General features: G+C 35.8%; 1 protein-coding gene across 2 annotated transcripts in view; it reads right to left on the bottom strand.

Annotated features, from left to right (window-relative positions):
• The window catches only part of KCNMB2 (potassium channel subfamily M regulatory beta subunit 2), a 243736-nt gene that overhangs the window by 186281 nt on the left and 41520 nt on the right, over window positions 1-15935 (bottom strand). Inside the window, exon 1 of one of the 2 annotated variants that reach the window (XM_012729598.1) lies at window positions 11080-11164. The exons of the other annotated variant lie outside the window; for it this stretch is intronic. Coding sequence (XP_012585052.1) covers window positions 11080-11099 — 20 coding nt within the window. The 5' untranslated portion in view covers window positions 11100-11164. Of the gene's footprint in view, window positions 1-11079; window positions 11165-15935 lie in introns of those variants that run through there. 2 annotated transcript variants of the gene reach the window in all.

Below are 15935 nucleotides of genomic sequence, written 5' to 3'. Positions count from 1 at the left end.
CACTGAGCCACCAGGGAGAGCCCATCTGCTCTAGTTTTTACTTCCAACTACATATTTTAATATTATTCTCCTTGCTCACTTAGCTTTAGTCTTAATCATCTCCTTACTGCCAAACATATAGGGTATGTAAGTGGGGTGGAGGGGGACAACACAGAAGAAGAGAACAGTGTCTTTGAAGTCATGGTTTTGAAAGAACTTAGCATGACTGGAATTTCAGTACTATGGATCAGCCGTAGCAAGGTAATGAATGATCTTGTATGACACATGCCAGAAGTAACCAATAAAAAGCTTTAGAGTGAGGTGTGACATAATATTTGCATTTTAGGAATTTAGAGTGGGAGAATATTAAAGAGGGTAAGGCAGCTGGTTGGGAGATTATGGCAGTGGCCCAGGCAAGAGGTATTACAGTTCTAACCATTACGGGAACATTGGAAGTAGGTGATCAAGAATATTTCAGGAAGTTGAATATTATATGTGAGACATTAAATGACCATTGGTTTAGAGAATAAGCGTTGGTTAAGACCAATGAAATAAAAGTTGGTCACCATCTGGTATTCAGAGTAAATATCAGTGGGAAATACTCAGATCATTGACTCAAAAACTACGTAGTAATCAGTTTAGGTACATTCAGTAAAATAAAAGCAGACTCATAAAAGATCAAATCATGACTTTTGATGTAGCATTTGCTGCCTAGAGTTTTTAATATATTTAATTGTGTATTTCAAGACAGATCTCATTTGATTGTTCCTCTAGGTAGAACTGAATCAGGTGATATATTTACTGGTTTGCTTATTTTATTAGATACTTTTTTCCTTTCTGGTACTTTGTTCCCAGATGTATCATTTTCCATTTCACACATCATAAATATGTACATAAATATTTTAGAAGTTTCTGTTTCTCCAGGTGGAATATGTGCTGTTTAATGGATAATAGCTCTAACTGAAAAGTACCTAAGATAAGAAACTTCTCTAGCCTCTAGCTTAAGTTAACCCAAATAGCATCTGGAGTAGTATGTTTTAGTTTTCAGGAAACTGTGATCATTCACAACTGCAGAGTCTCCCTGTTCCTACTTGATTTTTATAAAATGAATTGACTTACCAAACCCCATACCTTTGATGGGCAAAATATTTAGGGCATATCAAGGGTGTTTTCTGGGGCCATATTATAGCTAAGGAATCACACACGAAAGAAGAAGTGGACTTTGGTGTGTACAGTAGCAGACACAGAAAATATGTTAGCAAAACAAGCCCTTCTCATAGCAATTCTGATTCGATGGGAATCTTTCACTTTTTAAAAATACCTCTTTGCCATGATGTTAGTGTAGGTCACTAGGTATGACACTTTGAGTACAACTCACATGAAACAAGAAGCTCAGGCACAAAGAAAACAGCAGGCTTACTGTAACGCATTGGCTTGCCAGGACCATAAATTTTCCCAGATTTTAGGCTGACAGATACTATTTAAAAAAGCAAAACTCTCCTTAGAATTGTGACTTTGTGGTGATTTGTTGTTGGGCTTATATAAATTCAGTTTTAATTAAATTTCCAAAGAGAATGCCGAAAATTTTTTCTCTACTCGTTATGTCTTTTTATGGACAACATATATGGCCCATCAAGGAGGCCTTTATGGTTGAGGCCAACATAGTATGACAATTGCACATATTGCTATCTCTTTCTAGCATTTTGAGTCTCAAACTCCCCTAATTTTGATGTATTTCATATATGTGCTATTCTTTAAGAGTGGGAGCTAAACATTAATTATGGCCTGTGTCCTCAAAGAACCTCTGCCTTAAGAAACCAGAAATGATCATCTGTGAGGAAGGCAGAGCTGATATGTATAACATTTGTGTTTCACATTGAAATTTGGTTCCCCAGAGTCTGAAATAATGTGGTCAAACTGTCTTCAGAAGTGATTTGCTTGAAATCTGAGAGCAAGTGGTCACACATATTGTGCCTGAACATGATCTGCAGTTCCTGGTGTGATTAAGATAATTCAGGGAAATAACATCATGACTCAGAAGAGCAGAGGGTTTTGATAAACCTCTCTCCTACCTGCAAGACATATTGAGAGAAATTCTATATATGTCTTTCAAACAACCAGAGAAATTGCAATGTCTGCGCAGCAAAGGAATATAAATCCTTGAGCAACATGATAAATAATAGAGCAACATGATAAATAATAATACAAAATCAGAAACATGAGAAAGAATGAGACAGTGCAAAATATTAAAGGGGAGCAAGGAATCTGTATTCCTTAAAGGAAACCTATCTCATTGCCTACTTTGTGGCATTAACACATAGATATTTTCTTGAGGTGGGTGGTTGGTGGCTTGCTCTGTTGGTGGTATAGGTTAGGGAGTTGTAGCCAAGATAGCAGCCATTTCAGTCAGCCAAGCAAACTGGGAATTGGGCCCAGAATGTGCAGCACATAGACCTCATGTAGAGCATCACGTCAGTTGAGGATGAAGTACATAGCTACATGCCTACTGGGGTTTGGGATATCTTTTCTTTAGTCATAGAGAGCGGGACTGTTGCAATCAGAGGTAGCTGAGTTTCACACCGCTTGCTCTTAGAATTGAGAAGTTCTGAAATCAGATAGATTTGCTGCACAGCATGGATAGGGGCAGCAAGGGGGCAGGGATCTGGAATGTGGTTTGTGTGTAGTGATTAGCACCCAATCTAGTCCTAAGGGGAGAAGAGGAATCTCCACTTTGGTTGGTCCTCCCTCCCCATAGAAATGGGACTGTGGTCTTTCATTGCCACTGTTCCTCACCTCCCACCTGCCTCCAAGATACACAAAGAAGCAAACAAAAACAAAACTAAAGTCACATGTTCCCTACCAGAAAAACTAAATCAAGTGACACATATGCCTAGGAAGAAAGGAATCTGGAGATAACAAGACAAAGAAAGAGAAGGGTAACTCTCAAGAGGTCAATATAAATGACACAAAATTGGAACATCTAACAAAGATTTTAGACTAACTACCATGTAGAAATTCAATGAAGTCCAAATCTCAATTAAATACAGAAAGATAGGTTCAGCATAGCAGAAAAGATATTCAGAAGCAGGAGTTATTCATCAAAGAGATTGAAACTACATTAAAAAAAACTAAAAAGACAATCTGAATGAAATGAAGGCAAACATGAGAAGCATAGCAAGTAGTCTTAAGCTTGCAGAGGGAAAAAATCAGTGACATAGATAAAAATGTACAAATAAGTGGAAGAGGATAGATAAATCAGCTTTAGGAAAATGAAGAAAATCTATGAGATATGTTAGGCTTCATTAGAAGAGGAAACATAAGAATAATGAATACCCCAGCAGATGAAGAGGGCAATATACCACAGAATATACCATATACAATATACCACAGAAGGTGATGGTGAGAAGGAAGCCAATACATTATTTCAGGCAATAATAACTGAGACCTCTGAAATCTAAGGAAAGAGTTAACCATAGGGATTCAGGAATCTAATAGAACAAACAACATTCTAAATAATAATAAAAAAAAAACCAACCTACACTAAGATACATCACTGTTTATCAATTAATTATCAAAAGTCAATGATAAATGATACTTAAAATTTGCTAGGAAGAAAAGCTGAGAACATATACAGGCATCTCTTAAGCAGGCACTCTATAGGGTAAAGGAGAGTGACAGGCAAAATTCCATATAGATATATAGTACCAGCCAGGAATACTCAACTTTGTAAAATTATCATTCAAATGATGAAGAAATACATAATTTTTAAACAAACAAAAGTTAATGAAGTTTGCTACCACCAGACATGCCCTATAAGAAATGTTAAGAGGAGTTCTATATATATATATTTAAAACAACCATAGAAATTGCAATTTCTTTGCAGCAAAGGAATACAAATTCTTGAACAAAGAGATAAATGGTAACACAGAATCAGAAACATAAGGAAGAATAGTATGATACAATGCAAAATTTTAAAGAGGAGGAAGAAATTGTGTATCCAAATGACAATGTATGCCAGCACACAGAAAACTATTTTAGCTAAATTAAGTTTGATACAAATTTCCTAGTAACCACTACACAAGTATCTGTAGTAGAGACACTTAGAAGAAAACTGAGAACCACTAGGGAAAACCAAATGAAAAGACAGATAGAAACACATGGGGAAAAATAAAGCAGAAAGATAAAATAACCAGAAAACAAAAAATAGAATGTCGTAAGAAAAGCCCCTCGTAACAACCACATTCAATCTGAACAGTCTGAAATCACCAGTTACAATCCTTTGTACAAAGGACGGATTGATGGGTGGATTAAAAAGAAACAACACAAGATACATCTATATTGTTTATACAAGAGTCTCTCATCAGGTCTAAAGACAAACACATATGCTAAAAAACCAGGACAAAACTTCCAAATAACTAATGCAGTTCTGGGAGGAAAATGGAGATAGCCTGTTCCCTAAATTCAAACTGAATTACAAAGCAATAGTAAGCAAAACGTTGTGATACTGTATCTAAAACACAGACACTCAAAAAAATAAAATACAATGTAAGTGCCTGGAGATAAAGCCACAGATAAAGGGGCATTAATTCGTGACAATGGAGAAGGAAATTATCTTCAACAGGTGGTGTTGGGAAACAGTCACTTGTAAATAAATGAGATAGATGATTATTTAACACTATATACAAAATTTAATTAGAAATAACTTGAAGACTTGGAGACAAGACCTTAGCCATAAAATATATGCAAAAAAAACTCAGGTGTTACACTTATGAGTATTGGCCTCTGAATGTGTTTGGAAACTTAATTACAAAGGCAAGGTAAATGACAGAAAAATCATCAAATGAGTCTACATCAAACTAAAATAAGTTTTGCACAGTGAACAAAAACATCATTGTGCATGAACAAAAACATAACTGGGAGTGATTGAGAGAATATATTTGTACATCATCAATGCCACATGTATTAATTTCCAAAACACCTAAAGAACTCAAATAAAACAACAACAAAAGCAAACAATTTGATCAAAAAATGAGCAAAACAACTGAATAAACTCCTCCAAAGAAGACATTTAAAAAGCCCTCAGGCAAGTGAAACAATTATCAACATTACTTTAAGGGAAATACATATCACAACACAGTGAGACAGTAGCTCACACCTATGAGAAGAGCCCATATTGAAAAGATGTGAGATGAAAAGTGTTGGCAAATGGAATACTCATTCACTTTTTGTGGGAATGTTAATTTTTGCAGCATCTAGGAAAATAACATGAAGATCATTTAGAGGAATAAGCTTGGAAATACCACATGATATACCTCTCCTAATCCAATAACATAAACAAACATGAACACAACATATATGTATCCCTATGATATCAGCAGCATTGACCACAATAGCCAAGACATGCCATTAACCTAAATGGTGAAGAAATTGTGGTAAATGTACTCAGTAGAACGCTATTCCACTATAGAAATCATGAAATCTACAATATGATTAGAACTTGAGGTGATTATTTTTAGTGAGATAAGTCAGAAGGTGAAATTAAATGCCTTCATTCATATGTGGAGTATGAATGAGCAAAACAAACTGGCAAACACAACAAGAATAACTCTTAAATTCTGTAAAAAATGGTGCTACCAGAGGGGGTGGGAATTCTGGGAGGCAGGGACATTGGACAGAGGGTTTCAATATGATAGTGTGAATGGCACTAAAACTTTGGTGGTAGGTAAGTAAAGCATATACACATAGTGAGGTGTGAATCTGTACTCCCCAAATTATGTAGTTTTGCAAACAAATGGTAAATCCATAAGATTTGATGAAAACAAAAAAAGTATAGAAAAGAAGATAATTCAGGCCTTCATTAATATTGCCAGTAGTATATTGTAAATGCCAAAAAAAAAAGGGGGGGGGGAATCTTTGAAAACACATAGGTTATAGATGTCAGGGTATGTACCCTTTAGAAAATAAAATTTCATAGATAAAAATATACAAATGTGACCTGGGTTATTATTTTTCAAAATCATGTAGGACTGAAACAGACCTTAGAAATCATGTAATCCAGTAATTCTTCCCCAAAAATATTTTAGCTGCAGAATCCTTTTCAAGCAAAGTTTTATATATAAACCACAAATATAAAAAGATAAAGGCAAAGCTGCTCTGTTTGAGGCCAGGGCACAGGGAAAGGCTGGGCCTGACTTCTCAACCTGCTGGCAGACCTGATATCCTACATTAGAGTCCCAGGCTTTCGTGGGAAAGCACTGTTTCAGCCCATGTCTGCCTTTTTGAGAATAGTGACTAGGACCCAAGAAGTGAAGGGTTTTGCCTGCAGCAGGGAAGGGTGGGGGTTTTCAAGTCAGACTTCCAGTCCAGGGACCAGATTATCTCTCCAGGGGCCTCTTGTGCCTTGATACAGAAACATTCAGAACAATGCACCCTGGAAAGCCTTTTTCTATCCATGAAAGGGCTCACTGAGTGTTGTTTTCTCCAGTGTGGGTTTCTTTAGGAAAACAGGCTTAAATCAGGAGTGATAAGTTGTGTTACTTTCATATTGGAAGGTTTAGGACTGGGTACAAGAAATATTTTTGGAGGGAGTAGAAGTTACATGTCCCTCAAGTATGCCCCTGAAGATCCCCAGATAGTGTTTATAGTTCTAGAAAAAGAATGAATGCTGAAGGGAAAAGCAGTGAAATCCAGGTGATCAGGAAAATTCAAAGACAAGGTCTGTGAGACTTCACAGTCCTCTTCTTTTTGACAGGCCTGTATATATGTTGATTCCTCAAGTGGAGTATTGATTTTTACCATTGTGTTTTGATTATATGTGGAGGAGTTTGAGATTTTTCTTGGACAGTTCTCCATCTGGGCTGACTGAGAGGGTGAGAAACTCTTTAGATAATCAACCCTCAAAAGGTTATCTTTCAGATATAAGCTTTCCTTCACAAATTTCCAAAGTAATTTGCTTTCAGTCTGTAACCTTTGTTTTTTGTTTTTCAGTAGCTCATGCAACATCTAGAGCACTTTGAAGTGAAGTTAGAGTACTTGATTTTTGTTTCATTGATATAGGGATTAGGAAATCTCCCTGGTTTCTCCTTAATTAAAAAAAAATGTTATTGCAATATGTTAAGACAGAAACAAAAGTTATAAATATAGAACAAAGTATCCATTTTAGAAAACTGAAAATTGAGGTTTCTAATTCATCTTCAACCAAACTTCAACCAGACTGATGTTCAATATTTGAAGGGATTAGAGTGTTCATGAAGCCCGCAAAGAGGCAATGGAAGTTGTACAGCCCTCAGATAAAATTGTTCTGCCCACTTTTCTTGAAAATTCCCATTCTCCTCTCTTTCTTCTTAAATGTCACCATGATCTGGTACCAAACCAGAAAGAGAAATAAAGAAGGATAAGAGAAAGAATAAGAACGGTTAGGTGCTATTCCTTTGGCTACATCTTCTCAAATCTTAATGGGAGACCTCTCACTGTCACAATTTTGGGCCAGTAAGCTATTTTTGGTAAAAATTTATTTATTTATGCCTACAGAACTAGTGGACAAGCCAGAGCTGCAAGAGTGGTGAGAAGATTCACCAGACACAGCGTGGGGAGCGCAGAACAAGCAGATTGACGAAGTACACTGCTGAGGAGAGCCATGGGTGGGTCAGGAGAGGTCTGCCACACCACACAGCTCACCTCTGGGGTGGGGTCTCGAACTCATATTGAACTGGCTTTAGCTTCTTAGTGCTGTGCTTTTAACCCACTGTGCCACCAGGGAGTTCTGGGCCAGTAATTTTTACTGTTTTGAGATCATCTGACTTGATCTCACCTCTTTGAAGTTTCACATAAGGACATCATTAAGAAGATTCCCCTTTCATAACGAGCAATTAGAATATTCTTCGGGGCCTCTGGCTTTGAAAGAAGTCCAACAGGGTGCTGAGACCTAGTTTTATCTGGCCCTGCTGCCTCAATCAGTTAATCAGCTGACATTTAATAAGTGGCAACTCTGGGGTTCAAATTTAAAACTCTGACTTGAACAGGTCATGGACTGTCTTGATGGCCACTTGCAATCCCCTTTCAGTTACACAGGGATGCTACTTGGGCTTGGCTGTGCTTTTGTGATTGTCTGGGGTTGGAGGTGGGAACTGGCTGTGTGCTGTGGTCTTAATAAGCTGAATCAGCTGGGGGTTGGGTGTTCCTGGGCAGAACCAAGCCTGCTTGGGAAATTGAGTGATTTTTATTGTTCCCATGGCAAATTTGACATCTGGAAATCTGTCATTGACCTTGCTGGAAGATTTGGAAGGTGAAAGATAAGCTGTTGTAATAAAAACTATTCCATTTATTTCATTATGAATTTATATTGTAAACGATTTTCTTCTTTTTTTTTGATAAGCTTTTTCTTCTTTTACTAAATGGTCTTCTTTTGAAAATATATAGAAAATGGTTAAAAAAAAACTAATATGTTTTTAGTGTTTGGTTTTAGCCCGAGGATAAGCACTTTATTCACAGAGTCTGTCTGGCCACTTAATGTTTGTGTGACCTGAACAGTTATTAGCTGGCACTGTGTATGCACGGGCCCTGTTCTTCATGCTTTACATCCATTATCTCATAAATCTCTCAAAATAGTCCTTTGAATAGATCCTCCTACTTTCTCCATGAGAGGCCTGAGGCTTTGAGTGGTATAGTAATTGCCTAAGGTTTTATAAGTAGCGTGTTGATGCTGGGTAGCTAGACCTCAGTGTCATCAAATATGAAATGAAGTCATAATAGCTGCCTCCAGGTACCTGTCATGAATAAATGAAGATATTTACACACACACATACACAATACACACATACTATATTTTTAAATTCAAAAATTAAAAAATATATACATTCACACATGTATTTATGTGTTTTGGGTACATAACATAATAAGCATTTAATAAATAGCCTTACTTTAATAGGGTTCTCCTTCCCTAAAAGAACAGTGTAATTCCATGGAAGACTATGTGGTGAAAAGTAAATGAAGGAGCTCTCATTCGAGGTTTGTTTGTCCCGAGACAGAGTTTCAGTTGCTTTCTGTCACCTTCCTGCTCAGAGTTTTCTGAACATCATTTTTCTGTATCATTAATTAAATAAATGTTCTCCTGATAACACTCCTTTTCTTTTACTTCAGGTGATGGAATTTAACCTGTCCCTCAATTTCTAGTTGAGTGACACTTACTATTTTCTACCTTATTGCCTTCCCCTACTGGTCCCAACTTGGTCTATGTGCTGGCAAAGCAAGCACTCCTTTTCCCTGCAGGGATTGAATCTGGTCAAGATTATGTTCCCTGGCACCTGTTATCTGCCTTCATCTAGAGGATGAGGACACCTGGAAACCTTTTAAGAAAGGTCACTGGAAAACATAGTCAATCCACCAAATTCTGTTTATTGAGGGAGAAAGATCCTTGGAGTACAGGAGTCCTTCTTCCACCCTTCATTTCCCAGCATTTCCTAGAGTATAGTGCAGACTGGGCTAATGTGCTGGAAAATTTATTAGGGATTATCTACTGAAAATGGCTAAATGAAGATTATTCTTACTAGATATAAGATAATATGAAAAGTAAAGAAGTTAGGATTGATCTAGTATCAGTAGAAGGATAGGTGGATGGATTAAGTGGACCAGAATAGACTACCTTTCAACTCTCTGTGCCTTCCTTTATGTTTATATAACTCATCTTTCAAATCAGTAAAGGGAGAAGAAACTTTTATTATACATTTAGAGAAAATAAAAAGAATAATACTCAAAACAGAAATTCTAGGAACATTACAACTCTAGAAAAAGTATTTTTACAACTTTGAAATCAAACCTAGAAGTATAAAGGAAAAGATTGGCATGTTCAATATAAAAATTAAAAGCAGTGATACAAAGTATGTATAAATACAGAAACATTATTCAATAACATGTTAGCAATGAAGGGAATGCAAAGGACTTACAGTCTTATGTTATTTGGAGTAATAGGAAAATATTAAAAAGAAAAGCATTTAAAGAACCTATCTGTCCTAGTTATTTTCCTAGAGTTTTTTCCCCCCATCTTTAGTGACATGTTTCTTGGAAACTCTTCATCCTCTACCTCTCTCTTATCTCTGAAGGATGAAGGGATTGCATTCAAAACTTGACTTTTAAAAACCCAGAATTTATTTTGAGATTAAGAAAAAAAAAAGACTAAAATGTTTTCCCTTGACCTGGTAGATCTATTACCATGATTACTTTTTTTCTCCCTGCCCAGTAGTATCACAAAATTCCTCTAATTTGGATCTCAGCGGTGTTTTCAGCTGGAAATTATTTCCATCTCCTGTTTAGGGCAAGAAAGTCAAGATTGGCAGGTAGCTTACTCAAAACTTATCTGAAACCCGAATTCCCTTCACAAAATACTCTTTTGATCCATCAATCAGCTCATTCTGGCTGCCCCAGCCTATGCAAAAGGCAAAGAACACTAATTACAGAACCAGAGAAACAATGGGAAGGAGAGCTGTGGCAGTCCTCACACCCTAAAATATTACTAAGTTTCTTAAGCCATGCTAGACAGTCATACAGGAAAAAAAAAGTCAATTAAAGATTGTTTTATAAAACACCTTATTTTCTGAATGGAACTTATGTTCCACCATACGCACTAAGTAATAAAATTACATGGCAGTGTTGGAACATTTATGAGAATGAATCATTCCAAAATTATCAGCTTACATTATCATATAAATGATCACTCTTGCTTTCTTTCCCAATAGTGCTGTAATCTCTAATAAAGCAGTTTATACATGTTTTTAGCAAGACTACAATGCCCCAGAAAACTAGCATTTTATTGCTTTAATAATAAAAAAAAGCAAAATAACTCAGGCAGATTTTACTATGTCTAAGTCTCTGGCTAATGCCCTGGTCAGCCCACCTGACATCTATAAGGAAAATAAGTCAGACTGAACCTTGAGTATGGTGTTGTATCAAGTGTCGTGGGCTTGCTGTGTTCAAGACCCACATTTGATTGCTAGAAAAGGAATCTGCTCCCAGGCTCTGAATCTCTCCTCTTCCCACCCCTAACAATTCCTCTAATAAGAATTTGGGTCTCTAGAAGAGAAATTAAGTGGTAAATAATGATCCTACCTTTGATGCATGGTGGCCATGATATGGATAACTTAAAAAGAAGCTCTCTAGTCTAGAGAAAGAATAGCTACTGTAATACTTTGGAGAGTGAGGCAGATTGGCTCTATAGGAAAAAAAAAAAATGACCCTGAGGGGGAAAACAGGCTTTTATGAATTTCATCATGAATCATGTAGGAAAAAAGGGCCATTGAAATTAGAGTTTGTACAAATGTATTATGGTGATGCTGTTTTCAACAAGTTCTGCCAACATCTTAAAACCACAAGCACTTTTAGAGTTGATAATTGCCTGGAGAGATAATCTACTTTCTGTTCATTGACATCTAAGTGAAGGAAAGAGGATCCTGTCCAGAGAGTTTTAATTTTCCCAAAAGCCTTAATCAGATGATGAATTTTCCTCGGTGGTCCCCTCTCTTAGCCTGTCAAGAAGCGCCCTGCTGCTGAATCTGAGAATGTTGGCAGACAAACACTCCCTGTAAAAATAAAGCACATTACAGGTAGGTGCACACAAATACAATATATAAACAATGGTTCTGCTTCAGATGGTTTCTGTTTGTTTATTTTTAGAGAAGGGGGAAGGAGGTAGCAATTTATGCCAATGAAAAACAGCAGGTGTAATAATCAACTTGTCTGTTTACCAAGAGCATGCATTTTGAGTGGGTCCTCCTTACTTGATCTAAAAATAGTAGAAATCTGAAGATTCGGTCTAAAGTTAAGAATAATATGATTTTTTTTATTTAATACAAATTTTGGTGCTTGGAGAGAAAGGGAAGGGGAGTGAGCATCGGTTGGTGCAAGATCTCCCCTGTAACATCACAACAACCATTGCCTGAAGCCAAGTGTCCTGCAGTGTCTTCCATTAAGCCTCACTAATTCAGCTTAGCCTATAAATGATAAGTGTAAGAATTCTCTAATATGCAACCTTGAATCAATTTCTCACTCCTGTTCAGGGTTTCTTATGGTGGACAGTGGGCTACCCTGGAGCCCTGAAGCTTGTCTGTTCCCAGGACCATGGAAATCATGCGCCATCTCATTGCCTTCTTGAACAGAGTTGCTAATCCCACAGACAGGGCAACCTCTTGGCTGGCTGGTTTTTGTCTTCTGTAAATCTCCTTTTTTAGTTCCCTGGGAGAAGTTAGATAGCACAAAATATGACAAAAATGACTATTTCTGGTTAAACAATTGATTTCAATCTAGATTTTCCTGGCTATTGGTGGAGTAGGCTGGTCTTTTAAAGAACCCATATCTTTACTCACTCCCTGTGATTGTAGCACTTTCAGGTATTGAGAACAGGTAATTATGATACCATGGAGTATAGCTAACAGCCTTTTATAAAAACACAAAGAAAATGGACACTTAACTCTGCCCATTTTTTTTTCTTTCTTGTTTTAGAATATTCTGAGTAGGGTATATAGTTCAGGGGTAGAACATTTGACTGAAGAATTTTATACTATCCAATTTGTTATGTCACACAGCTTTGTGAAGAGAGAAGGGTAGACATTATACCTATCATTATAAATGAAAGTTCTGTGGCTCAGAAAGGTGAAGTAACTTTCCAGGATAGAACAGCTAGTAAATTTTAGCTTCAGGAAGGAAATTCATCCTCTGCTTTCAAATTTTATCCTCTTGAGGTCTCACCATAGTGAAAGATTCAATCAAAGCCAAATCATCATTTTAACATTTTGTGACTCAGCCATATTTGAAAAAATAGTTCCGATTTCTGAATTGAGTATTTATGAGCATACTTAATCACCAATTACTGAATTAAATAAGAATTTTTATAAATGCTCAGCCAAAAATACTGAAACATACCATTATTAAGGTTCCTTTCTGATATTTGTGTAACTTAATTTCTGTTTAGGTGAGATTTAGCTAGTGGTTGGTATAATCTAACATAATTGTTTCTGTTACCTTGTGAAAATGCAAATATTATCCATCTATATGGATCATATTTTAAAAAAAAACAATTACCCTTTTAGTTAAATAGCAATCGTATAACTTTTTTATTTACATAAATATATTTTAATATGTATTAATAACTATAAGGTTGCAATTTCAGCCACCAAGTAAATAATATGCACTTTAAAACAGTTCAATTAATGTTCTAAGCCATGTTCTACTGAACACAAATTATACTATTTACTTTTCAACCTGTAATTAATTGATTATAATAGGGAATTATTCCATCTTAAAAGAAGATTAAAATCGTTGAGTTCTTATTTTATGTCAAATGTATACCTACATACATCATCTATTTGAATATTCAATTTTACCATTGTAGAGCTGTGTCTCAGAAAAGCTAAACAACTTGCTTATGGTAACTCAAATATTTAGTGATAAGAATAATATTTGATTCAGTTATTTTCTCTACACCATGCTATTTGCCAAGCCATTATTTAATTATATAATTGTTCATAAAAACAAAATCATATACAAAGTCTTCCTATTGTTGGTCTAAACGTCTAAAGGAAGGTCATCGGGAGAGAGAAAATCATTCCTCAGAGCAAAGCTCACTATAAATCAATTAATTTATAAAGAGGATTTCATGATGGATGTGGGAAGAGGCCAATCAAGAAAGTGACCTATTAATTGACTTCCACCTATATATTTAAAAGTAGATAGTTCACAGTTATATGAACAAGTTCATGATGAGGAAGTAAATAAAATATTTTGCTCCTGCTAATTATTTTATATAAGCTTAGAATTATAGAGAAAACATTAGACTTAAGGGTGTAACCTATAAATCAGGAACAAGCTTCTGACTTAAAAATGTATTGTTACACTTAGGCTAAATGAATGCTGAGTGCAAGGATTTTGATTGTAAATGATTTTCCTAAATATGTGCATTTCCCATTGAAATTCAGTCTCGTCATGTTCTTCTCATTGAACACTATGAGTACATTTTGTAAACATTTGGGTTACTCAGGATTTCTACAAAGGAGAATTTGTCAATCCCTATCTGATCTGGGATTCAATGTCCTTCCCTTTATACTAGTAATGATCATGATCCCTAATGTCTAAAATTGCTCTTAGGTCTTTTGTTTCATTTTAGTTTTTATCTTATCAATAATCCTGTAGAGTTAGGAACACTATTCAATTCATCATCATTGTTTTTTCTCACCAGGTGGCCTCTTTGTTGTCTTGACTTTGCTTCAGTTTGTTTGTAAGTTAACTCTTCCTAATTCATGGTGGTCAGCATACACACACACACACACACACACACACATATAAAACTTGATATGTTAATTTTACACTTGGTTGGGAGGATGACTTAGTATTGACACATTTTACATATGATGTTATATATAACATAACCCACTTCTACACCACACTACTCACCTCACTCCTCTACTCACAGATCCTATTTCCTTCTGTAACCACCCAGCCCAAAGTAGAATCTCTTCTTTCTTCCTACTCTGAGTCAATCTTATTACATGTTTTAATATTTTCATAGCATTTATGACCAGCTGAGTTTATCTTGCCTGCTTGTTTTCTCACCTTCACTATTTGTTGTTTCTCTCACTGAAAATGAAAACATCATAAAGTCTTGCGAAAGTCTGTCTTACGTTGTATTATATACTGCATGAAACAATGGGTGATTGAATGAATAAATGAATATATGAATGAAAGAGTAAAAGTAACTAGTTGTGCTTTGAAACACATGATCTTTTCCCCATGATCAAAACTGATTGGACAGTGATTGGGTACATGACTGAAGGGACATCAGTCCTTAAGTGAAGCCTGACATCACTTGGTATAGAAAAGATTATGTATGGAAGGCAGCATTAAGGTACAGGAAGGAGGACAGGGAGGGAGGGAAGGAGGGAAAGAGAGAAATATGTGGGAAAGTTTATGTGAGGAAAAGGAGTTCTGTGAGGATTCAAATTAATATGTAGAGACAGTAAAAGGCACAAGTCCTGCTCTCTAAGTTCTCATTGTAACCTTGACCTCCAAACAAGCTTCAGATTCTGATTCTTCCTTCACAAGGACCTGGTGTTTCCTGGTCTGTGGTATGAGTTTTGTTTTCCTGGTTTTGGAGACCATAGTGCAACTCTCTTTTAACAAGTAAAAGTGACTAATCTAGTTATTCTTCTTCATGTCTAATTTAGAACGCAAAACATTCTGTTCTGATCTTGGAAAAAAATCACCTAACCTTAGAACAGGATTTTACAGATTACAGTGTACTTTAATGCATATAATGTCATTTGTTTCTCACATCAACTTCCTTCCATAAAGTGTATCTTGCTTTCCTCTAGACAGGAAATTTCTTTATGTACTTGGCTATCGCTTTGATCTTCCCTTTAGCATGCAACACAGACCTTCTTTGTGTAAATGCCAGCCTCTGTTACAAGACACTAAGTAAGAATCTGGAAGGAAGACACTATGTCCTACTTATTTCATTCCTCCATAGTGCTTTGTATCCTGCCTCATGCAACATTGCTGCTAAATAAATCTTCATTAAGTGAACTGGTTTTAAGATTAAATATGAAACAATTCTATGACCTCTGCTTGCACTTATATTTACTACTGACTTAGACATTAAATTATATACTTTGTAGTTATTTATAATATCTTTCATTTATTTCTATCAAAATATCTTTTTAACTACTAATATTTGTGGTTATATTCACATTCTAACACATGCATTATCTGTGATAGTTTCTGAAGGACCTCCTATAGTAATTGCTACTTGTTTTCATAAATAAATGATCAAATGAACACTAAAATAGTCAGCCCATTAAAAATCTAGGTAACTTAGTTGAAGATCCATTTTTTAGATATTGTAGGTACATACTTAGATTTTTATTCTTCATAAAGAATTATATCTCAATGAGGTTTATTAGATTATGGTTGTTTTT

The sequence above is a fragment of the Condylura cristata genome, unplaced genomic scaffold, assembly GCF_000260355.1.
Source record: "Condylura cristata isolate star-nosed mole 26May11 unplaced genomic scaffold, ConCri1.0 scaffold00003, whole genome shotgun sequence".
Classification (NCBI taxonomy): Eukaryota; Metazoa; Chordata; class Mammalia; order Eulipotyphla; family Talpidae; genus Condylura; species Condylura cristata.
The sequence above is the reverse complement of the archived record's forward strand: the minus strand, read 5'-3'. Positions and strand labels throughout refer to the sequence as shown.